The following is a 23570-nucleotide window of genomic DNA, read 5'->3' on the forward strand; positions in this document are numbered from 1 at the left end:
AAAAGAAAGGGCCCGAACCGCGGTTCGAACGCGGGGCCTCTCGCAGATTGGTACTATGTAGCCCAAAGCGAGAATCATACCACTAGACCATCCGGGCGCTGGTGAAGTGAATCTTCGCTATTTCAATATACAGTCTGTATATCAAACCTAAAACACGTCCATATCGATCAAATGACCATACCGTCCTATCTGCTTATAACATGGCCTTGCCTATGTTGAATTCCCCATACAAGTCTTGTTTAGTATCATTTTACATATGGAAGGTTGTTATGTGGTATGTTTGCTAATCCCTTTTCGATCTAGGGTGGTACTAGTAGTTAAGAATATAGTATAACAGTGAAGTTGTGTATATATATTTGTTACGCCCGGGTATCCGTCCAAGGACTCTGCAGCCAGTTAGCTACCGTGGTACGACTTACCTGGTAACCGGAATCCACTGGTGACCAGCGAATGACCCGAGGTGGTCCAAATGGTAGCGACGGGGGTGCGAGGTACAATGAGTCCTAAGATGGAAGGCCAGGCCAACTAAGTACGTATACTTGGTTGTTAGAGAGTGCGGACGAGTTGAGACTGGCGTTTACTTTTGCAAAGGTAACTCCGTAGTAACAATTGCGATTGATCACGAAGAACTAAACTAAGTACATGAATAAGTGTCCTTATATATCCTGCTGTCCTCCTATGATAACTGGTTGGGTATCTTGCTGGTATATAATTGATATACAATATACCAGATTGTATATCGTTCAGCGATCGATGGTATACCATTTAGCGTTATCACGTGACCCGGGGTCATTGGTTGACATAAGTACTTTTCTGGTTGTCGTGATGTCGCTCCTGAAGCTCCCCAGCTTATCATTCTGCCTTGTTTTCCCGCCTAGGATAAGGGCGCTAGACAAGGGTCTGTAACAATATTCTCTGGTTTTAGTTTGTGTGTACTACAAGATATATCTCGAGTTCTAACCTGAATCATCACTCGAGAGTAGCCTCCAGTCTACATTTAAATTTTATTTGCGGTTCCTAGTATCACCAGTAGTAGATGGACAACGCACCGTACCCATACAAGAGGCATACATAGGGCTATACCGACCGGTCACAGGTTTAACACTACCGTACACATACATTGATCCCTAGTTCCCATCTTGATGGACTGTGGGCTGGGTGTCTACCGCAGTCAGATGTTTATAATTCGGCTGGGTCTAGTAGTCGACCCCGAACACTGAAGGCTTGAGATCATGATATTATGAGGGTTGATTGCTATCCAGTTATTCTGATCGAGACAATGGCCACGCATTTAGTAGTCACCGTCCCCCCCTGTTTCAACAACAAAACAGTAAGTAACACACACAACTTGGCCAACTAACCACTGGTAGAGTGGATCAAGTTGAAAAAAGTGGCCCGAACCGCGATTCGAACGCGGGGCCTCTCGCAGATTGGCACTTTATAGCCCAAAGCGAGAATCATACCACTAGACCATCCGGGCGATGTTATGTAATATATCCATATATTGAACCTACAGAACAGAAGCACAATAGCTAGGACTTTACTAGCACTGTCTTGGCATACATTGGCTGCAGATTGGATCATCAGGATGTGCAGTGAGCTCATGCATGGCAATTGGACACGCATGGAATACCCGTCGGGACTTCTGATTCAAGTATGCCCGCTACTGATTTTCATCTTTAAATCTTGAATTGCGGTCATCAAAAAAGGTAAGGCTCGATCGATGGAGTGGCTGTGCCGGACCTGATCGCCGACCTCGCACTTAATCTGGACTCAGCCACACAATCCAAGGGTTAACCCTACGACAAGCTTTGGCCGTGACGTCGTCATCGCAGGCCCCAAGCAGTTTCAAGAACCTTTTAAGAGCCCCCTTCTCGCTCCCAGCGATTTTTCCGAAGGAATTGTGCACAGGACGGTCAGATCAAGCGCGCCTTCGCTTGCTGCCACGGTAGTGATATACGATCCATCCTCAATGGCTTCCCAACCCCATCAAAAGGAGTTGCCTCATAACAACCATGTGGACTACGTCATCCGCTACAGCTTTCATGATACTGGTATGTTCGTCGCGCTCCGCTGGAGACAGCCAGATTGACCATCTCAGATGTCGATAAAGCATCTCAGCAGCTGGAACTGCTGCTCCGTCGACTCTCTGAGGTAGGATTACAGACGGAAGTGAGAGAAGGCGATGAATCGTCGGTGCTGGTGTTTGTCCGGGCTTCGAGGACAAAGAAATTGCAACGCGCTGTTTATCAGTCACGGTAAGGATCCCACGCGCCGTGTCCTTCGTATGTACCATTCTGAGTGGTTCTGATTTTGTAGTATTCGCGACTGGCTCTATGGTGTCCGCAATACCGAACCCGAACCGGAGTCCTCTGCCGAGCCGCAATCGGAATCTGAGCGCCTGCGTGTGATCCACCATATGATAACTGTGCCCCGGGAAGCGGGTGGCGCTGGAATTACCCTAAAACATGGAGAGTGGGAGAACGTAATTGCCATCTTCCCACTGCATGATGAGAAGACCAACAAGCAATGCATGAGAGACTGGAGCAAGAAGACATTTTTGTCCAACGAAGACCTCGACCAGATACGGAACACATTCGGAGAAAGTGTATGTGGCAGTGCTTCTCTATGTTGGTCTTTGATGCTGACTTAGCTCTCGCAGGTTGGCTTCTACTTCGCGTTCTTGCAGTCGTATTTCAAGTTTTTGATGTTCCCCGCCATCTTTGGTTTCTCTTGCTGGCTATTGCTGGGGTCTTTTTCAGTTATTTACACCATTGGAAATGCCCTGTGGTGTATTGTCTTCATTGAATACTGGAAACGGCAGGAAGAGGACCTCAGCTGCCGATGGCAATCTAAGGGGGTCTCAGTTTTGCGCGAGAAAAGACGGGAATTCAAACCCGAGAGGGAAGTTCGGGACGAGCAAACGGGCGAAATTCGAGGTGTATATCCCGCAACGAAGCGGTTACAGACACAGCTTCTCCAGGTGCCATTTGCACTCGTTGCCACCATTGCCCTGGGTGTGATCATTGCAACATGCTTCGCCATTGAGATATTCATCTCCGAGATATACAACGGACCGCTGAAGACATACTTGGTGAGCCTCATGCATTGATTGTTGATGTACTGCCGACTGACTTATCAGGTTTTCATTCCTACCATCCTGCTCTCTGCTTTAATTCCGACGATGAGTACCGTCCTTGTGTCAGTGGCGACCAGGCTGAATGACTACGAGAACTATGAGACCCAGGGCGCGTACGATGTAGCATTGACGCAGAAGATCTTTGTGATCAACTTCATTACCTCATACCTGCCTGTTTTTCTGACAGCGTTTGTGTATGTCCCCTTCGCTCATAGTATCGTGCCGTATCTCGATATCTTCCACGTGACTGTTCGTCCATTCGTTTCTAAAAAAGATGCGATAACAACACGTGCCGAATTCAGCATCGATCCGGGCCGTCTAAAGAAGCAGGTCATCTACTTCACAGTGACCGCCCAGGTCGTTAATTTCGCCCAGGAAACGATAGTTCCGATGCTGAAGCAGCGTGGCCTCCAGAAGTATAAGGAATACAAAAAGCGCCAGGGCAAAGCGGAGCCGGATAGCAACACGGATGAGAAGAAGGCTCCCGAGGTTTCGTTCGAGGATGCGCCTGAGGAAGCCCAGTTCCTCAAGCGGGTACGTAATGAGGCTGAGATGGAAGACTATGACGTGACCGATGATCTCCGGGAGATGTGTATTCAATTTGGGTACCTGGCACTGTTTTCACCTGTCTGGCCCTTGGTGCCGGTCTCGTTCTTGGTCAATAATTGGGTTGAACTGCGGTCCGACTTTTTCAAGATCTGTATGGAGTGCAAAAGGCCATCGCCTCAACGTGCCGATACCATTGGCCCTTGGCTGGACAGTCTAGGGTTCCTGTCCTGGGTCGGAAGTATTACAAGCGCGGCTCTCGTCTACATGTTCAGCAACGGCCACGAAGGACCGAACGGACAGCCAACATCCATCAAGGGATGGGCACTGTTGCTCACAATCTTTTTCTGCGAGCACATTTACCTACTGGTGCGCTACGCTGTGCGAGCCACTATCGCCAAAATGGAACCCCCCAACGTACGTCAGGAACGGACAGAGCGCTATTTGCTGCGGAAACGATTCCTTGAGTCGACTCTGCAATCTAGGAGCAGTGACGATGAAACCGATGAGGAAACCACGCCGTATGTGGACCAGTCCCAGGAGGTTTCCGAAATCACGCGGGCCTCACTCGAGGATGATGCTCGTACATGGTCCCGGCATGGCACCGACCCGGCGGAACGTTTCTGGATGCGCCAGAAAGGGTGGAAGGAATCGGCGCATGTCGGTACATCCATGATCCGTGCATTGGCGGTTAAGCCGGAACCGAAGAAGGAGCAGTAAAGCAGTAAATGCATGTATGAAGAAGAAACCTGCGCGTATATAAGCCTGACACTGCATGGATTTTCATGACATGAGCATAGCGAGTAGATTCTTTTTATGACCGTACCAAGTGTGATCCCACGATATACAGTTCACTAGTGCAATGAAAAAGTTTCGATTTATTCCAAGAAACTTTTTTTTAAAGAGTTTTCTCTCCCCAACTTCCAGATTGGTCCCTGCCAAGAGTGTGGGGAAAATAATGAAGATCCACTTGGACCCTTGACTAACTTGAACTAATTCTGGACTTTTATCCCTGAAGAAATTCCGCATCTATCACAACGGTTGTGCCACCATGACCCCTAAACCACGTTCGAAGACCTTCACCGGCTGCTGGACTTGTCGATCTCGCCGCGTCAAATGCGATGAGCAGCGACCCGACTGCCAACGATGTCGTCGCAGTGGACGGACGTGCCAAGGGTACGGTGTGCGGTTGGGATGGACCAATTCCTCGGGAGCTGCACCGCAGCGTCGGTTACTGCGCTCTTCAACTAGGGCAACGTCCGAACTGTCGCCATCGGCCGTGAAAGCGCTTTTGAGTGACTTGGATCATTCTCCGGGGAAAGCGATCGCTCAGCGAGGGCCGTTTTCAGTCTTTTCTGTCTCTGTATCGGAGGACCCGAGTCGGAATATACGGGTCCACAATCATCGCGAGTCATCAACGGAGAGCTTCAACGGTTTCCTCCCATATCAACCTGATCTATCTCTATCACCGTCGCCCAATGCACCGTTGATGGTGCAACGCCGACCCTTTCCGGGGCTTCCGAAATGCGTCCTCCGCGAAGATGCCCTCGGTGAGAGTGGCCAAACAACACGAAACCTATCTCAGATGGGACGGAGGCGATGCGCAGCAGATACAAACGACAAGATCCAGGCGCACCTTGTAGAGAGGACACACATCTCATCCTCGCTGAACCCTACGAATATGTTTCCCCAAGAAATTGAATTGATCCATCACTGGGTGGTCTTCCTCAGCGGAAACCTGCTCCTGGTCGACTTAGCGGACAACCCGTGTCGCACTGTTTTCATGCCCCTGGCTCTCAAGGGACTGAACTCTTCCGCATCGGAGTCAAACATGCACCGTGCTGTCTTCCATGGATTGTGTGCAGCTTCCGCATTTAGTCTTTATCATCTTCGCAGCGAATTCAAGTACCAGTCTCTTGCTGTTCGGCATGACCAGCAGGCCCTACAGCATTTGCGGCAGAACCTTCGTCCTGGAAGCCGACTAGACGAGACAACACTTGTTGCTGTGCTGACGTGTATCGCGGCTGAAGCCATGTCTGGCCGACGCAGCCGATGGAGAGCCCATGTCCTTGGGGGACTAGGCATGTTGGAAAATGAGCTTGATGGCGAGTGGCTACAATCACCAACCGCGGCACGTTTACTCCAGAGTTACTTGTCTCTCTCCTCACTGTGCAATTTCCGAATGTCGGCTCAGTTAGTGGGATTGCTGAAAGAGCTTCCGAACGTCCAGAACTATCTGGAGCGGTCGCATGGTGTTTCACAGTCACTCGTACAATTTCTAGCGCACCTATCTGCCCTCAGGGAGTCACCTAGCCAGACCACCGCTGCGGAACTGGACAACCTGGAGCTGCAGCTTTACCTCCAATTTCCCAGCTTGCACTTCCAGGAAACACCCGAGTCGATTGTCATCCAACATGCTCTGAACTCCTTTTACTACGCCACCGTTATCTACTTTCGCCGTTCTCTTCGCCGTGTTCCCGTGGAAGACGTTCAAGACCTCGTGGAGAAAGCAGTACACGAGCTGGAAGCCGCCGAGGCAGTCACCCACCGAAAGGGTGGATGTGCCTACAATTGGGCCGGCTTCGTGGTCGCCGCAGAATGCAGCCGACCGGATCTACAAGAGAGGATGCTGGCTTTATTCGATCGTAAACGCCGGCACGGAATCACGAACATCCAATCATTGTGCGAAATCGTTACGATCCTGTGGCAACGACGAGCATCTGCGCCTGGCGTCGATATTCATTGGGAGGAGATTGCTAACGAGGCTGACTATGATATTATGCTAGTATGACTGCCTTGCAGGTGACCATCAGTTGCCTGTGTTCGTCGAGTCAATTGCCCGTCCCGCTTTACACCGTGTATCCGCCATCCACCACCAGCGCGGTACCACACACAAAGCTGCTCATCGGTGAAGCAAGATACAGGATGGAGTCCGCAATCTCTTCAGGGTCGGCGGGACGACCCAAAGGAGTGTTCTCGAACTCGCTGTTCATTGTGCCGCTTTCAATCGCCGCGCGGATGATAGGCGTGTCCACATAACTGGACCATTAGTGTTGGACGTAATCAATGAGAGAAGACACATACCCAGGACAAATGGCGTTGATACGGATTCCTTGCTTGCCGTACGTTTTGGCGTCCTATGATTGTGAGTCTGCGTGCCAAGGACTATCACGGCAGATAGAGCATGGCACATACCAGTTTGGTGATTCCTACGACAGCTGGTTCTCTTAGCATCTCACAGGGGCTACGTCGCCATGGATCTCATTGGAACTTACCATGCTTGGCAGCAGTGTATGGGATGATTCCGAAGCTTGCCGGAGGAGCAGCAATACCATACATTGACGACAGGTTGATGATTACTCCGCGGCCTTGACGGACGCCTCGCGATCTAACAAATCAGCGAAACCACACTGGTTCAAAAGGCAACTCCCAAACCCACTCTTGTGTTAACATCTGCTGGATGACTCCCCTCTGACACAGCCACAGCCCTGTCTGATTGATGTCAATGACCTTTTGCCACTCCGGCAAACTTAGCTCATGCGTCTTGGTGGGCATCCCACTGATCCCGGCGGAGTTCACAGCAATGTCAATGCGACCGAACCGAGACACAGTCTTCCGGATCGCTTCGTCTACCGACGCTTCCTTGGTGACATCGACCTGCAGGATCTCGGTTTCGACATGGGGGAAGGTGCTGCGGAGCTCATCGCGGGTGGCCTCCAGCTGAGCCAGGTTGACATCCAGCAGGGCCAAGGACGTGATACCTTGTTCCGCAAATTTGAGTGCCGTTGCTTTGCCAATTCCTGTATCGATTTCAGTCTTCGCCCGTTCAACCCTAAGCATTAGCTCGATAGCAATGATTGTATGTACATACCCGAGGCAGCGCCGGTGATGAAAGCGGTTCCCGTAACTTTGCAGGCCATGGTGTCTAGTATCTATCGGTGAGTACCTTGATTTTCCCTGGATGATCTACGGTTATAAGTCTTATAACGACCTCGGGGACTTAATGGGCGACTCTTATAGAGCCCACTGCGGGGTCACGCCAGTGTTACCTAAAACTACAGCCACCAGCTTTAATTGCCATAGCCTCGGAGACACAAAATTCCGAGGCCAAACCATGTGTGAGGGTTGAACCGGGCTTAGTCGAGCCTGGATGTACTGTACATCCATTCCTGTAGTACACTGCATTCACGGTTAGCGGAACCGTCGGAAGCATCATGTCTTCATGGCTCTCTCTGGAAGGTACGTACTGTACGGATTCCTATTCTTCAGCCGAATGCCAAGGTGGATCCATTTTGTGGCCATGTCGATCCTTACTAAAAGATTCCACTGGCGGTCTCGCCGTCGACTTCCTATTTCGGACGGCAACCATCTTGAGGCCTTTTGCAGCATCCGGATGTGATGGTCCCGTCTACCGGCCCGTGAATCGTATAGAGACAATTGCGAATGTCTGGTATATCCCAGATCAGCTCCATTCGGCAGGATAAAAGGAGCACCGTGGCCATCAGCTACCGGATCTCTGCAAGTCAATTCACCCCATCACGTCTCTTACAAGTGACATCAACCCTCGATTTACTCTCAGAATGACCCGAACGGACCTCAAACTTGATGCGGTCGTCATCGGCGGCGGCTTCGGCGGCTGCAATGCCCTCTACCGCCTCCGCGAGATGGGCCTCACGACCAAACTCTTCGAAGCAGGGAGCGGCTTCGGCGGTGTCTGGCACTGGAATGGCTACCCTGGGGCTCGTGTGGATAGCGAAATGCCCGCCTACCAGTTCAATATCCCCGCCGTATGGAAGGACTGGCACTGGAGTGAACGGTTCCCCGGCGTCGAGGAGCTGAGACGATACTTTGAACACGTTGATCGTGTGCTGGAGCTGAGCAAAGATACTTATTTCAACACGATTGTATCAGAGTGTCAATTCGACTCGGCGAGTGGACTATGGATCGTCCAAACATCGACCGGCATCAGGGCAACGTGCAAGTACCTCATCGCCGCGACGGGATCATCCTACAAGAAATACTTCCCCGACTATCCCGGTCTGAACCAGTACCAGGGCCAGTTAGTCCACTCAGCTGCATACCCGGACAAACTCGACGTCACGGGAAAGAAGGTCGGCATTGTCGGCAACGGAGCCTCAGGTCTCCAAATCGTCCAGGAACTGGCAAAGGAAGACTGCGAATTGACCGTGTTTATCCGCACGCCCTGTTTCGCACTCCCCATGAAACAGCGGAACATCTCCCCTGAAGAGTCCGAAATGATGAAAGGATACTACGACGCCATCTTCGACCGCTGCTATAAATCCGTCACGGGTTTTCCACATAATACCAAGCCTCAGGCAGCGAGCACGGCCTCGCCCGAGGAGCGGAAGGCTCTTTTCGATCAGCTTTGGCAGCGGGGTGGGTATAGTTTCTTGGTTTCGAACTACTATGACTTCCTTCTGAATGAGGAGGCCAACTCGATCTTTTATGATTACTGGGTACAGCACGTTCGAGCTCGTATGACGGACCAGAAGAAGAAGGATCTGGTTGCACCGTTGAAGCAGACTTACTTGGTCGGTACTAAGCGGCCTAGTCTGGAGCAGGATTACTACGAGATGATCGATCGGGAGAATGTCGTGCTGCATGACTTGAAGAAGGCCCCGATCCTGGAGTTCGATGAGACCGGTGTCGTCACGGCCGACGGCCATCGTGATCTAGACGTCGTCATCTTTGCGACGGGATACGATGCCGTCACAGGTAGTTTGCTGGATCTGGGGATCGAAGATCGGAACCAGGTCTCTTTGAGTGAGAAATGGAAGGAAGGGACGACTACTCATCTGGGCTTGATGATTCCCGACGCGCCGAATCTGTTCCTGGTTTATGGACCGCAGGCGCCGACGTCGTTGGCCAACGGACCGCCTTTCATTGAGATGGAGGTCGACTGGATCTGTCGGGTGATTGCGAAGATGCGTGACGAGGGGTTGGCGTCTGTCGTGCCCACGGCCAAGGCTGCGGAGGGGTGGAAGGAGGAGGTTCGGATGGTGTCCGAGAATACGCTCTATCCCAAGACGAACTCGTGGTATATGGGCGCTAATATCCCGGGGAAGCGACGGGAGCCGTTGATTTATCTGGGCGGCATGTCGAGGTGGCGGCAGAAGTGCAATGATGCCCTTGAGAGCTGGGAGGGCTTTTCGACTCAGTCTTTGTAGGTTATTGTTTTGTGTTGGCAATCGTATGTACACTGCAGGTACTCTTCAAACAACTTTGTAATATACCAACCAGGCCTTAGCCTCTCTCATTAATTGTACTCGATACATAAACAGTATTCCCAGGGCAATCCCGCCTATTGCAGGCTTTGCATGATATTTGGCATACACTCGTAAGGACCAATTCCCGGAACCACTAACCATCTAGATTATTCAAGAGAAGACAAATAACTGGATTTAATTAACCTGGACTTCGGTTGATGTACGGAGGCAAGGGATGACAGATCCTTTCCTAATCTCTCAATCATATATACAGAGTGATGCTAACAATTGTCTGTATCTACTACCGCGGGCCTCACTCAGCACCGGCATCACTGGCATCAGCGCAAGCAGAACCACCACACATACATCAACCACTCTTAGGATAGTTTACTGCGGTGAACCGTAGAGCTGTTCTCTGCTGATGGAATGATCAGGGGTAGAGAGAACAGCCCGGCAGTATCCATCACCCCAAAGTTACAAAATAGCCAGCGCATTCGGCGGACTTCCAACAGCACCGGGTACGTTCAACGGCGCCGAGGTTAAGAAAAAGCTATACCTCCCGGCCTTCTTACATTCCTCCGCCAGGGCCTTGAGGTCCCACAGCTCCCCGAGAGGCATGCCAAGCAATCCAAGACACCATTGGTGCAACACTGTCCCAATTAGCCACTAAACACAGAAGCCATAGATCAGATCACACGCACCAAGCTCGGTCGGCGGTCGCTCTATCCCATTCACAATCGGCGGCATAGCCTCCACAGCTATGTTATCACTCGCAACGGCAGCGAACTGCCTGTTCCACAGCCAACGTGCCATATCTTCGGTTCCCTCGATTCCAGAGCATCGCAATGGAGCCATGGCGGCTGATTGTTCGTCCCCGTTCATTTGGCCCAGTGCCTCTGTTACTCCGAATCGGATGATGAGGATATCGCCCTGTTGGAAGGTGGTGCCTTGGTGGGCTGCAACTGCTTCAATATCTGCGGCGCTAATGCGGAAACCTGAGAAGGGGGAGTATTGGATTCCTTTGGCTGCGGCGTAGGATGTGAAGTCAATCAGGACGCCTCGGCCCGTGAGACCACCGCGGGCGTGCCAGTCTGTGTTGGTTTAGATAGTGGGTTGGTGATTGGGCATGAGGTTGCCGCTTACGATCTAGGGTTGGGAGGTCGTTGTTTGCTTCGAGGGTTTCGACCGTCGGTTTGAACCCATTGTAGGATAGACCAGAGGGGAGATGCTGGAAGTGGCCTTGTTTTTCTTTAGCGTTGTATATTCAGGGACTTGAGAGGTAACGTACAGAGACTGTCCCACTGGCTGCTTCCCTGGGTGTTAAAGTCCACCTGCAGTCTATCAGCTATCTCCATTAATAACAGAGTAGACAGCCAGATCTCCCGACCTCATCATCAAAGCCAAAGCCTTGCCCAGTGGCGGGATCGTCCAGTTTGACCACGCGATGGGAAAGATGTTTGCGAAAGTGCCCCTTGCTCTTGATACCTCCCAGCGACCAGCTAAACAGTTATAACATTTATAGTCAGTGTCTATGCCCTAGCATAAATCCATCGCAAAATAGCGCATTGGAACGCACTTGAGGGAGACAGAGACACCCTGACAGATCTCAGTGGCAGCGGATTTCACGACGTCTGGGGTGATGAAGTTCAACGTCCCGTAGAGGTCCTTCTGACCATCTTTGTCGAAAATGCCCCAGGAGCACCTACTCGGAGGATGCCCTGGCACAGAGGGAAGTTCATCAAAAGAGGGAGTGGAGGCCATTGTTATTATTGGTTGGCAATGTGGAATACGATGTCAAACAAGCAGTGGTGTTCATTGAGGCTGGATCTTCCCTCTGAGGGCTGCCATGGGTCATTTGACTTCATGCCCCTCCTTGTTCTATACTTACTCCGTAGCCACTATATCTCCAACGCAGATTCAGAGTCTATGCATCCCCCCCAACGTGGATTATCCACCTCGCTGTCAACTTCCTAAAAGGACACTGCCGATCGCGTCCCCACATTTGACTGATGAAGCTCCACTGTGGATCTGGCCCGGAGCACGGGAGTTGGGCGTAGTATACCGACATATCGTCGCCCTCCGGACAGAAGGAATGCGACACGCCTATGGAAAAGGGACACTCGGTTCGGATGACCTGTCTTTCCGTGAAGAAACAATGGGCGCGCATGCGCACCAATGAAGCCCTGCATCGGTGACTGCCTATACAAAACGTTGCAGTACTAATAACCCCCTGTAGATCCCTAATGCTTGCACGACTATCTCACTAAATCTCTCTTTTGCGTTACATTACAACACCGCGTGTTCAACCCACCCAGAGAAACAGAAATGCCTCTCCAACTGGACCCCGAATTTGCCGAAGTCGCAGGCCCGATCCTGCAGCAGCTTGGGCAGCAGGCCAAACCAGCCGTCCACGATGTTGCTGCCAGAAGAAACATGATGGCAGCTATCACAAAGAACTCCCCGAAGACAGTCATACCGGATGATATGGAGCACCTTGTTTATTACGCCCCGACACCATCGGGTGATTTCCAAGTCCCCATCCACCACTACCGCAAAAAGCGCGGGCCGGACAGGGACGTGAAAGCCCCCGCCGTGGTACACACGCACGGAGGCGGGTTCATTTCACTATCAGTCAAGGAACTGGAAGGCATGCTGGTTGGGTATGTCGCCGGGTCTGGCGTGCAAATCCTGAGCATCGACTACCGGCTAGCCCCGGAACACCCGTATCCGATTCCGATCGAAGATAGCTGGGCTGGTCTGCAGTGGGTATACGCCCATGCGGAGGAGCTGTCGATCGATGCTCATCGCATCGCGGTTATGGGCGAGAGTGCTGGCGCAGGGCTGGCGGCGGGTCTTGCCTTGATGGCGCGCGACCGGGGGCTCTCTCCGCCCCTCGCCAAGCAGATCCTCGTGTACCCTATGCTTGATGACCGGCCGGTCGAGGACCATGCGGGGGATCTGGCCTTTTGGACGCCCCAGGACAACGTCACGGGCTGGACGGCTTATCTGGGGAAGGATGTCGGCACAGAGCGTGTCGAGCAGTATGCGGCGCCGGCGAGGGCGGAATCCGTCGACGGCTTGCCACCTGTGTATATGGATTGTGGACAGCTGGATATTTTCGCGCAGGAAGATACGGAGTATGCGCTTCGGTTTGTGAAGGCGGGGATCCCTGTTGAGTTTCATATGTATCCCGGGCTGCCGCATGGCTTTGAGGGGTTGGCGCCCATGGGTAGCTTTACGAGGAGAGCCATGGAGAATCGCTATAGCGCGATTAAGGAATTATGAGGAACGAACGAGGTGACAGAGCTGGTTGGTACGTGTGGAGACATGGATTATAGTTTCGTAGTGTGGGCTAGTGGATTCTTGCCATCATATACTGCGTCGACATCTGGATATTCTTTTACAAATGAAAACGGCTATACTTTTTCTCGAAAGCTTAGCCGAGGCTCCCCAGCGTATTCAATACGCAGAGCCAAGTGGGCCATCGTTCATAGCATTGGCATAAGTACTCGACATGGCCCCTAACTCTTGGTGCCCTACACGAATCGCACTACCTCTCAACCACCATGACGACCATCCCTCGACCAAACCCTGACGCTCTCACGGAGAATGTCTCCAACCGAGTAGCTATTGTCACCGGCGCCGCACGTGGCATCGGGTTTGCCACGGCCAGCCTCCTGGCCCGCCACGGTGCCCGCGTAGTGCTAGTGGATTTACACGAGGATGCACTAAAAAGTGCGGTGGAGGCCATCGGCCGGCAAGCTACATACAAGACCTGTGACGTGAGCGACTGGGATCAACAGATCGCCTTGTTCCAGTGGGTCATCGACACCGTTGGGCCCATTGAGCTCGTGGTGTGCAACGCAGCCATCAACCCCGAAATCTCACTGCTCCAGACCCAAGATGCCGAGCGACAAGCCCAGCTGAATCGTCAAGCGCGCTACAATTATCTGGCGGATGAAACGAAGGAAGGACAGCTTCGGCGCCCGTCAACGCAGCTCTTCGATGTCAACATCAACTCGGTCGTGTTTGGTCTCAAGTTAGCCATCCACCACATGAAGCAGGGAGAAGCAGGCGGCCGCATCGTCGTCGTTGGCTCCGCGGGCTCCTACCTCCCTGTGCCTTCGCAGCCGCTCTATACCGCCAGCAAGCATGCGGTCTTGGGCCTTGTGCGCAGCACCGCCCTAATCGAAGAGGTGACGCGAGCGAACATCGCCATTTCCTGGATCGCGCCGTGGCTCACGCTGACCTCCATGGTGGAAGGGCTGGAGGCGACCACGCAGCCCCACACGCTCAAGAGTTCGCCGGAGGATGTTGCATGGGCGATCGCAGCGGCAGTGGCGTCACCGACAAGCTGGGCCAACGCCAAGGGTTTCTGGGTGCAGGGTACGACGATCACCGAGGTGGAGGGTGCATATGGGGAGGTCGGTCAGCGGTTGATCCGACCTGAGAACCAGTTCTGACGGGGCCTTCTACATGGCAGCGCACCTTGGGCTGCCAAGTGCACATCCCATTTTGGAACATTCTGGAGATACATATCAGATAGTGGTTCGCCGGGAAATGATCTCATGTACATACCCAATCTGAAGTCATATTCAAGAACCTTCGATCTGCGCATTCGGTAGCCAACTTTGCTCTATTATCAAATTATAATCGGCCTCCCTTGCTTCGTCTCACACCCCTTTTCAGCTCCCAGTGAACCAAAGCGGTCACATGCGTCGCTGACAAGACATTCTACAGATATTCTGGGGTTTTTTTCTGATACCCATCATCATGCCAAGCCATTCCTACGCTGTCGATGGGGCGAGGGATACGTAGGCCTCCGCTGTAAGCGATGGAGCAATCGGCAGCTTGAAGCAAGGGGTAAGGTGGAACAGCATTGCGCGAGAGAGGCGTTCGGCTGATTGAAACAACTTATATAGCTTGTTCTCACGAGCTAGACATGAAACCCATCCAGAATCATTCGGAGATATAGTACACAACATACCATCGTTCAAGATGTTGCGTACCCTAACCAGAGCGTACCATGGTGCACTGGGGACGACGATACGGTCGGCGCCTGCACTTTCGCCGCTAGGTAAGTAAGCTTGTTTTTTTTTTTTTTTGTTTTTTTTTTTTTAGTATAGCTTATCCTTGATTAAGTTGAATTTAGCTAACGGAAAGCTTAGCCAATATCCCATATCTTCAAGCCCCGAGGCTTGATTCAGCCCAAGAGCAACGGCACGTGGGCAGCGTGCAGCGCCACCTACAGGACGCTGGCGTTCTGAAAATCAGCCTCAACTTTGACGATAACGACTCCCACTACCTGACAAGTCTCATTCAAGGACTGCACAAATGGCACGGCCACGGACTCCCCATCACCCACTCCGCCCACCGCGGCTGGTACTGGGATATCCGGCCCAGCCAAACGGTCTTCCAATGTCCGGACCACCAGGCGCGGTCAGAAACCATGAATGAGTTCCCCTGGCATACCGACTGCAGCTACGAGGCCTCCCCGCCGCGGTTCTTCGCGCTGCAAGTCCTCCATCCGGACCAATGCGGCGGCGGCACGCTCTCCGTGCTGAAAGTCGACAATCTCCTCAGACTCCTCTCGGAGTCGACACGAGCTGCGCTCCAAAAGAAAGACTACCTGATTACCGTGCCGCCGGAGTTCCGGAAAACAGACAACAAGGACGAGTCCATTGTCGGTAGTCTACTCGCTCCGGACCCGGCATCCGGGAGCCTGGCGCTCCGCTTCAGAGAGGATATCTTCACTCCCTTGACGGGCGAGGCGGGACTGGCGCTGGAAGAGCTCAAGTCTGTCTTGCTGGGCCCGCAGGCGCAGTCTGAGGTCGTGCATCTCACAGCCGAGATGATGCCGCGCGGCTCCATCGTCATCATGGATAACAGGCGGTGGTTGCATGGTCGCAATCAGGTGAAGGACCCCCGGAGACATTTGAAGCGCGTGAGATGGGATGCCAGGCCGTTTGGTCTAGACTAGAGTGGTGGATTTATGTTCTGGGGGGCTTTTGTGATTAATCATTCTTGCATCACTTTTGTTCTACCCCTATAGGTTAATTCTTTTTGGTTCCGACTACTGGTTACTCTTTTAGCAGACCTAGATCGTTGCATCGCGTGGAGGTTTATGAACTGAATGACTGACGTGAAGTATGTTTATCGTGGGGTTTATTCACTGTCGCTTGTTTATAATCTAAAGTATGAGGATCGCCTTCTGGAGGGATGTGAGGGCGTGCGATTCAGGCAAAACACGCTCCCAACTAGGCCAAAAGGCCGGATAACTCTAGATCGTAGATTCGGAATACCCTGGAATCGCATCTAGATAGTATATTGCCGTTACCAGAGGAGTGTAATAGATTCCTACTGCTGGCCCTGTTTAAGCCTCACAATCTCTGCTTTCGTTCAAGAGGTTAGGGTTTCTTATTTTACTGATGATTATATTTAGACTAGGCGCAACTCTTGCTCATTGTGGTCACTATCTAACCGTCCAACCCTATACGGACGAGCTCCGAAGACTATTCCAAAGTTATTGCCCATGATGATATCTATATAAATCTACGTGAAACAATGAATCTGATATGATGTCGTCCTTATCATGATCTTCTTCCCGTTGACACAAAGTCTGGGGTCTCACCGAAGGAACAAGTCATCCAACGTACATCAAGATATAAAAGCACGCCAAAACATACCCAAGCAAAGCAATAAACCATCAGGACTCGTAAACAGGCTGCATCGCATCAATACCTCATAAGTCAAGCCTCTAGTCAGTGTAATCAGTGTATCTCTGCCCTTCAGCGTGTTCCTCGCTCTCAACACACGTCCTGCCAGCTAGTCCATAATCCTTTATGCACAATATCAGCGCAAAAAACAGCAAGATCAAGACCGCAAACACGGTAAAGACAGCGCGTAAGCCGTGCATATATGCATTAGAGATCAGCTCCCGGTCCTCATCGGTGAGGTTGAGATCGTGCGAGGCGAAGGCGGAAGACGTGATCTTGGATATGACTGCGTCGCTGAATCGTCCTCTGAGGTCATTGTGGAGGACGTTGTTGAGGATCGCCCCGGACACTGGTCCTTTTGTTAGCTATGAAACAGGGTAGTTGGGAAAAAAATTGAACCAGAACCTGTTACGCCGACGGATCCGCCCATGTCGCGGATGAAGTTGCGGAACCCTGTCACTACCGCACGGTCGCTTTTATCGGACCCCGCCAGGAGGCCGACCATGACTGCAGGCTTGGGTTAGTCTGCTTCTGCTGTGGGGGATAAGATGGGCATACCGGGCTGAAAGGAGCATCCCACCCCGATGCCTTCGAAGATCCCTCCGAGTTCCAGAATCCACAGTGGGGTCTGCTGTGTATAGAATGACTTGGCCGCTGCTGCCATCATCCACATGCCGACGCCGGTGCTGATGACGACCTTATACCGGCCTGTCCACGAGATGATGAGCCCGCTCAGTCCCGAGGTGATGCCGTGCGCCACCACCATCGGCAGGATCAAGGAGCCAGATGTTCCCGGGCTCCATCCGCGGACGTTCTGGAAGTACAGCGGGATATAGAAGAGATTGCCCCAGAAGACCCAGCCGATCACGATGTTCACGAACAGAAGGAGGTTCGTGGAGTAGTTATACTTCAATAAGCGCACTTGGACCGTCAGCATGCGAGATGAAATCTACGTGGATGGACGGCATACTGGGCAATAGCGGCAGTTCGACCCATCGCCACTCTCCGATCAGAAAGAGCCCGAAGAGCGCCGCTCCGAGCGTTAACATAGCGATGATGATAGGAGAATTCCATGGAATTGCGGTGCCTCCCTGAGAGACAGGGATCTAAAAGATGTGTTAATTTCCATGTAGTAGCGCAGCGCTGTCGCACTGACCAGGATCAGCACAATAGCCATCATGCTCGTGAAAACCCCGAACCAATCCACTCTGCGCAGCTTCGTCCGGACATTGTCGGACATGCCAGACGATGGGAACACAAGACCAAAGTACGTGGCGGCCGCCATGGCCAGCGGACACACGAACCAAAATGCCCAGCGCCAGGAGGTCTTTTCTGTGAGCACGCCGCCCACGACCGGACCAAGACCATTCCCCAGAGCCACTGCAACTCCCAGGATTCCAAAATAGTATCCGCGTTGCTCCAGGGTGGTGATATCAGAAATGGCAATTTGCACTAACGCATTGAGCGCTCCGGCACCCAGGCCGCTCAACGCTCGAGTTGCATACAATTGCGCAGGGGTCTGGGACCATCCGCCCAGCAGGTTGCCCAGCGTCATGATTGTCAACGCGCCTAGGAGACATGTCTTGCGACCGAAGATGTCGGACAGCCGGCCGTTGATCAGCTGGATGCTGGTGCTCGTCGTGAGGAAACTGGCACTGACCCATGAGATGGACGAGCCGGTGTTTAGTCCGGCTGCGATGGCAGGCAGTGAGGTGGATAGGGCTGTTTGATCCAGAAACGAGGTGAAGTGGATCAGAGCCAGGGCAGGAATGATGACAAGGAGTTGTTTCCGCGGGAGGATGTGAGATTGGTGATCTTTGGAATCTTTGAGAAAAGGGGTTTCTTCATTCGTTCTCTCGGCGTCGTCCCATTGAGAATTGGACGGAGGCGCCATTTCTAAAAACAGAAGGAGACCGCTGCTGTGAAATGTCCTCCGTGTGTCTCAAGCAGCTTCATAGAGCGCGAATCCCACCATCGTCTCCTTTTTATCATTGGAATTACGTGCTCGGGCGTGACCCCTTGCGGCTGAGAAATGCAGCCTGCACAAGTCAGTAGCCTCATGCACAAGGAAAAATATGGATAAGATCTTCGCGATCTTCCACCATCAGCCAGCCCGGGCATGCATGTAGAGTAATTATTAAGTTTCCCCCTTGCTGCGTTGTGTCGGAGACCGTGATATGGGATCTTCGGGATTGTAAAACTGTTAGCGAGGCATCAAGGGATTCAGCGTGAACATAGTTTATATATGATTATTATAAGACCTAGATTTCTCTCTTTTTGCAGCAGCATCTTTCATGTCGTAGCCTCCTCCCCCCCCCCCCCCCCCTCTGTTCTCTTTAATCCTATTTCTCAACCGAGTAAGCAATGCCTTGGGCGGGCTTGGCTACCATATTCCTGGCTGTTTCTGGTGTCTATGGCAGTCGGCTAGACACCAGTGGCTTCCAGGAGTGCAAGAGCAGACAAAATCTTTCGTCGATAGCGGCGCGCAATCTTGTCCAGACGGTCCCTGATGCTGAGAGAATCCGCGAATCGGTTCGCTACTACACCAACGGGTCCCATGTAGCAGGACAGGGCCTCCAACAGGCGCTGTGGACCCAGGAGTTGTGGGATGCCATTGGCCTCCCCAACACACGTGTGAAATCCTATAGCACCAACCTGACGCTGAACAATGAACATCGAGTCGCGCTGCTGGACACGGCACGCGAGGGAGATCCAGTGGTCTATGAAGCGCCATTGATTGAGGACAACGCCCCCACAGCTGGCGATGGACAGCCACCTTTTATTCCGGCTTTCTTCGCGTGTGCCGGGGAGGGCAATATCACCGCCCAGTATATATTCGCCAACTATGGAACGCAAGAGGATTACGATGATCTGGTGAGTGCAAACATCAACATCACGGGAAAGATCGCGTTGGTCAAGTCTACGTATGAATCCGCTGTCTTGAAAAAATACAATCTGCCGTATCACCGCGCGAACCAGGAAGCAGTCGCCGTAGAGAGGGGTCTCGCGGGGATGCTGATCTACCCTGATCCTCAAATGGATGGCGAGATTATTGTAGAGAATGGATATCAACCATTCCCGGATGGGCCAGCCCGGCCCCCATCTTTGATTGAGCGAGGATCACTGGGGGCATGCTGTAGGTATTCTCAAGATCCTTGTGAGTTTGCGTTAGAATATCTGATTTCTCTAACCACTTCTGTGCAGCGTCTGATCGGATTCCCGCCATGCCCATTTCGTACGCCGATGCGATTCCGATGCTGCGCGCCCTCAATGGCCATGGCCCCCTAGCAGCAGATTTCAATGACAGGTGGCAAGGAGGCGCGCTCACTTCGCACGACGTTACGTACAATGTCGGGCCTTCGCCGGAGAACGTGGTCGTGAACGTGTATAATAACCCGCGTCGCTGGGTCGGCCCTATCCATGACGTTATCGGGACCATCCCCGGCTGCGCCTTTCCAGAGGAGGTGATTGTTCTTGGAAATCACCGTGACGCCTGGGGTCCGGGTGCGGGAGATGGAAACAGTGGATCTGCGGCACTGAATGAAGTGGCACGAAGTCTCGCAACGGCCCTGAAAGAAGGTTGGCAGCCGTTACGAACCATCATCCTCGCCAGCTGGGAGGGCGAAGAGATCGGCCAGGTGGGGTCGCGCCCATGGCTCACAGAAAATGAGTCCCAGATGAACAGTAGTCTTGCGGCATATTTAAATGTGGTCGTTGCAGGCGCAGGCACCAAGTTTCATGCTCAAGGGAGCCCACTGTTGGCACGAGCGATGCACGATGCTACCGGCCAAGTGGAAGCCCCTCGAGAGGAAGGCGGCACGGTACAAACCATCCTCGAGGCTTGGGGGGATGAGCTTGGTCTGGGTACCGGCGGCGACGCAATAGCCTTTCAGTCATATGGATATTCAGTTGCGGACTTTGGCTTCTCGCGTGGGCCAACCGATCCTGTTTTCCCGTACCATTCACTATTCGACTCGTATGCCTGGATGGAACAATACGGAGATCCCGGCTTTGAGTACCATTTGGCGACCACCAAGATCTGGCTACAGCTGGCAACATCTCTTGCAGATGAGGCGATTCTGCCCTACCGCGTCCAGGCGTATGCGTCCGTCTTCCAGTACGGCCTCGAATCACTCAGCGCCATAGCAAACCTGTCGTCACACCTCGAGCTGACGTCGCTTAAGGCGGTGATCGATGATTTCGCGCAGGCTTCGGCGGCGTTTGACGCATATAGCGACTCGCTTACCGACCAAGTGCAACAACAACCCGCTTTGAACGGTACCCTTCTTGCTCAGGTCCAGTCCGTCAATCACATATATACCAATTTTGAGCGTCTCCTGGGTGATCCAGATCTTCCTGTGGGTGATCGAGGCCACCATCTTATCATTCAGCCTGGCCCGTATTACTTTCAGACAAAGCCTTTCCCTGGCCTAATGAATGCTATTGCTGCTGGGAATTGGACCTTAGCTGCAGTAAGTGTTTTTCTTGGATCTGAAGTTGACCCCATACTCACTGTTGTTGTTTAGGCATATCGCGACAAGATCGTAAATCAGCTCAACAGGGCTGTCGATGTTCTTCAGTGATATATATATTTGTTTTGCCCTGATCATTAATTGTTTCATGCTGCCCATATGATAATTGCTACTGGGGTTGTTCGGTGTAACATGTGATGGAGCAGGGCCCTAATTCGGGGTGTTCTGAATCCACCGTCCGACGCAAGCTTGCCGTTAGTTCGTGATAATTTCGTCATCGCTGCATACCCTGTGTTCCATGCGTAACTCAAGTAACTCGTACTGGTTGGCCGGATGCCGCAATTTTACCCTTCTGACTTGTTTCCCTGCCGTGTTTCCCTGGATCTGTGCTCCCTTCCCCTGAGTTCGATGTCTCGGCAGTGAGGCATACCTTCAATCCCGTTCAGTGGAATTTAGACAAGACTCCCCACCGTTACTCAGACCTGAGTCATGTGGGGTCACCCAAGACCTCACATCAAATGTGTGGAGGTTGGATCGACTGTGGAGGCGATCAGTTTGGTGTCTCCACTTGCCATCCAGTTCTCCGGAGAGAGGCTCGGCAACAGAAGGTCTGGCTGATTTGCCGAAAATTGTAGAGGAACAACGCTGATCGAGTGTACACCGCACCATACACTTGGCCTGCAATGGGGTCCTTCTCGTGTCTTTCTGCAGGAGGCGTCATGCGACCCCACCATGGTCAGTATATGAGAGCCTGTCGTCCCCCCGGTGGACTGCTATCGTCCTGGACAGCAACACCGCAACTACCGTTCTCTCGAGAATCACTCTCTTTGCCTTCAACCTCCGCCCGCATTAATCGACATTCAACATGGGCTCCGTAGGCCATCTCTCCGACCCCCAGGAATATCAGAAGATCTTCCACTGGGCGGAGACACAGAAGGACGGTGAAATTCCCTCCTTCTCCACGCGCCGGAATGACCCTTATGAGGTATGCGACGTTCGTTCTCCCTCTGCTGTCCGGCAAATCTAACCCTCAGTAGTATCAAGCTGGATTTGGGAACGCGTACGCAATCCGGTCCTTCCCAGGAGGGGTTCAATCGGCTAATGTCGGTGCGTTACATCGAGCAGATTTATCTCCGAGGCGGTGCCCGGAACGATTCCCCACGGACAGAACAGTCCTCGTCATGTACGCTTTGGCTTGTACGCGGAGCAGGTAACCGCCACGGCGTTTGTGGCCCCGAGACATGCGAACAAGAAGGCCTGGCTCTACCGTGCTCGTCCGGCGGTGGCCCACCAAGGATTTGTATGTGCATTCGACTCCCTCCCTCCGACGGGCTATCTGGCATCGTCTCGTGCTAACCCGCGGCCCCAACCCAGACCAACCTCCCAGACAACCCCGACACTGAGGCCACTTTCTTGCCCTTGAACCCGCGGGTCCACGTCTCCCCCACCCAGCTGGCATGGCATCCATTCGATATCCCCTCGCACGAGCCGGTAGACTTCGTCACCGGTCTGAAGACCGTCGCTGGATCTGGCGACCCGACTCTGCGCGAGGGCCTCGCCACACACGTCTACACCGCCAACACCAGCATGACCCAGAAAGCCTTTGTGAATTCCGACGGGGAGATGCTCATCGTGCCCCAACAGGGCGCTTTGGACATCCAGACCGAATTCGGTCCCCTTTTCGTCCAACCGGGTGAGATTGTCGTGATCCCACGCGGCATCCGCTTCCGCGTCGAGGTTCCCGATGGGCCTTCTCGCGGTTACATCCTCGAAATCTGGGGCTCTTGCTATGAACTCCCCGAACTGGGCCCACTGGGCGCCAACGGCCTCGCCAACACGCGGGACTTCCTCACCCCGGTGGCCAAGTATGAAATCCGCCAGGAGGCATGGGAGATCGTATACAAGCTCGGGGGCAAGTTCTTCGCCAGCACGCAGAACCATAGCCCATTTGACGTTGTGGCCTGGCACGGTAACTATGTACGTCCCGTCGCGTTTACTTTTCCTATCCAACTGTAACCCCCTAACCATCGCCACAAGGTCCCCTACAAATACGACATGACGAAATTCGTCAACGTCGGCTCTATCTCCGTCGATCACATCGACCCCTCCATCTTCTGCGTCCTGACCGCAAGATCCCGCGACCCGACTGCCCCTCTCGCCGACTTCCTTATCTTCTCCCCGCGATGACGTCGCATCCAGTACGCATCCCCCCCCCTCTCCCCCCATCTGTCTTAACATAACATGGAGCCCGATACTAACTATCCGGCTGACAATAGACACCTACCGCCCACCATACTACCACCGCAACGCGGCCTCGGAGCTAATGGGTCTCGTCTACGGCGACTACGGCGGCCGCTCCGACGCCTTCAAACCAGGCAGTGTCTCCTTCGAATGCGGCAGTAAGTCATTCTCCCCCCCCCCGTATCTCTCTCTCACCCAAGAGAGAGAGAGAGAGAGAGAGAGAGAGAGA

The 23570-nt window shown here is 52.8% G+C and overlaps 11 protein-coding genes across 11 annotated transcripts; 8 read left to right on the forward strand and 3 right to left on the reverse strand.

Annotated features, from left to right (window-relative positions):
- Window positions 1-1972: 1972 nt before the first annotated feature.
- Window positions 1973-4405, forward strand: ABOM_011853 (anoctamin family protein; the record flags this gene model as incomplete). The annotated part of the gene is made up of 5 exons (XM_022538981.1): window positions 1973-2054; window positions 2102-2258; window positions 2320-2608; window positions 2663-3094; window positions 3143-4405. 5 exons carry the CDS (start codon window positions 1973-1975, stop codon window positions 4403-4405), a joined length of 2223 nt encoding a protein of 740 aa, XP_022383090.1.
- Window positions 4406-4736: 331 nt separating this feature from the next.
- On the forward strand, window positions 4737-6476 carry ABOM_011854 (Zn(II)2Cys6 transcription factor; the record flags this gene model as incomplete). The annotated part of the gene is made up of 1 exon (XM_022538982.1): window positions 4737-6476. The coding sequence occupies one exon, from the start codon at window positions 4737-4739 to the stop codon at window positions 6474-6476; it is 1740 nt and encodes a 579-aa protein (XP_022383093.1).
- A 58-nt stretch (window positions 6477-6534) lies between these two features.
- ABOM_011855 (SDR family NAD(P)-dependent oxidoreductase) lies at window positions 6535-7605 on the reverse strand (the record flags this gene model as incomplete). Its single annotated transcript, XM_022538983.1, has 6 exons — window positions 6535-6724; window positions 6770-6822; window positions 6881-6903; window positions 6961-7073; window positions 7125-7485; window positions 7557-7605. 6 exons carry the CDS (start codon window positions 7603-7605, stop codon window positions 6535-6537), a joined length of 789 nt encoding a protein of 262 aa, XP_022383094.1.
- Window positions 7606-8265: 660 nt separating this feature from the next.
- On the forward strand, window positions 8266-9873 carry ABOM_011856 (flavin-containing monooxygenase; the record flags this gene model as incomplete). The annotated part of the gene is made up of 1 exon (XM_022538984.1): window positions 8266-9873. The coding sequence occupies one exon, from the start codon at window positions 8266-8268 to the stop codon at window positions 9871-9873; it is 1608 nt and encodes a 535-aa protein (XP_022383091.1).
- Window positions 9874-10386: 513 nt separating this feature from the next.
- On the reverse strand, window positions 10387-11673 carry ABOM_011857 (uncharacterized protein; the record flags this gene model as incomplete). Its single annotated transcript, XM_022538985.1, has 6 exons — window positions 10387-10562; window positions 10614-11003; window positions 11056-11151; window positions 11201-11243; window positions 11300-11411; window positions 11489-11673. The coding sequence occupies 6 exons, from the start codon at window positions 11671-11673 to the stop codon at window positions 10387-10389; spliced, it is 1002 nt and encodes a 333-aa protein (XP_022383092.1).
- Window positions 11674-12237: 564 nt separating this feature from the next.
- ABOM_011858 (alpha/beta hydrolase) lies at window positions 12238-13197 on the forward strand (the record flags this gene model as incomplete). Its single annotated transcript, XM_022538986.1, has 1 exon — window positions 12238-13197. The coding sequence occupies one exon, from the start codon at window positions 12238-12240 to the stop codon at window positions 13195-13197; it is 960 nt and encodes a 319-aa protein (XP_022383095.1).
- Window positions 13198-13478: 281 nt separating this feature from the next.
- Window positions 13479-14375, forward strand: ABOM_011859 (gluconate 5-dehydrogenase; the record flags this gene model as incomplete). The annotated part of the gene is made up of 1 exon (XM_022538987.1): window positions 13479-14375. The coding sequence occupies one exon, from the start codon at window positions 13479-13481 to the stop codon at window positions 14373-14375; it is 897 nt and encodes a 298-aa protein (XP_022383096.1).
- A 535-nt stretch (window positions 14376-14910) lies between these two features.
- ABOM_011860 (taurine catabolism dioxygenase TauD) lies at window positions 14911-15892 on the forward strand (the record flags this gene model as incomplete). Its single annotated transcript, XM_022538988.1, has 2 exons — window positions 14911-14989; window positions 15081-15892. 2 exons carry the CDS (start codon window positions 14911-14913, stop codon window positions 15890-15892), a joined length of 891 nt encoding a protein of 296 aa, XP_022383089.1.
- Window positions 15893-16669: 777 nt separating this feature from the next.
- Window positions 16670-18522, reverse strand: ABOM_011861 (putative efflux pump antibiotic resistance protein; the record flags this gene model as incomplete). The annotated part of the gene is made up of 5 exons (XM_022538989.1): window positions 16670-16977; window positions 17034-17135; window positions 17187-17549; window positions 17599-17734; window positions 17785-18522. The coding sequence occupies 5 exons, from the start codon at window positions 18520-18522 to the stop codon at window positions 16670-16672; spliced, it is 1647 nt and encodes a 548-aa protein (XP_022383088.1).
- A 470-nt stretch (window positions 18523-18992) lies between these two features.
- ABOM_011862 (glutamate carboxypeptidase) lies at window positions 18993-21211 on the forward strand (the record flags this gene model as incomplete). Its single annotated transcript, XM_022538990.1, has 3 exons — window positions 18993-19764; window positions 19833-21100; window positions 21155-21211. The coding sequence occupies 3 exons, from the start codon at window positions 18993-18995 to the stop codon at window positions 21209-21211; spliced, it is 2097 nt and encodes a 698-aa protein (XP_022383087.1).
- Window positions 21212-21965: 754 nt separating this feature from the next.
- ABOM_011863 (putative homogentisate 1,2-dioxygenase) lies at window positions 21966-23287 on the forward strand (the record flags this gene model as incomplete). Its single annotated transcript, XM_022538991.1, has 5 exons — window positions 21966-22085; window positions 22138-22160; window positions 22226-22400; window positions 22475-23077; window positions 23138-23287. 5 exons carry the CDS (start codon window positions 21966-21968, stop codon window positions 23285-23287), a joined length of 1071 nt encoding a protein of 356 aa, XP_022383086.1.
- Between the last annotated feature and the right edge of the window lie 283 nt (window positions 23288-23570).

Source organism: Aspergillus bombycis (assembly GCF_001792695.1).
Source record: "Aspergillus bombycis strain NRRL26010 chromosome Unknown contig00214, whole genome shotgun sequence".
Taxonomy (NCBI): domain Eukaryota; kingdom Fungi; phylum Ascomycota; class Eurotiomycetes; order Eurotiales; family Aspergillaceae; genus Aspergillus; species Aspergillus bombycis.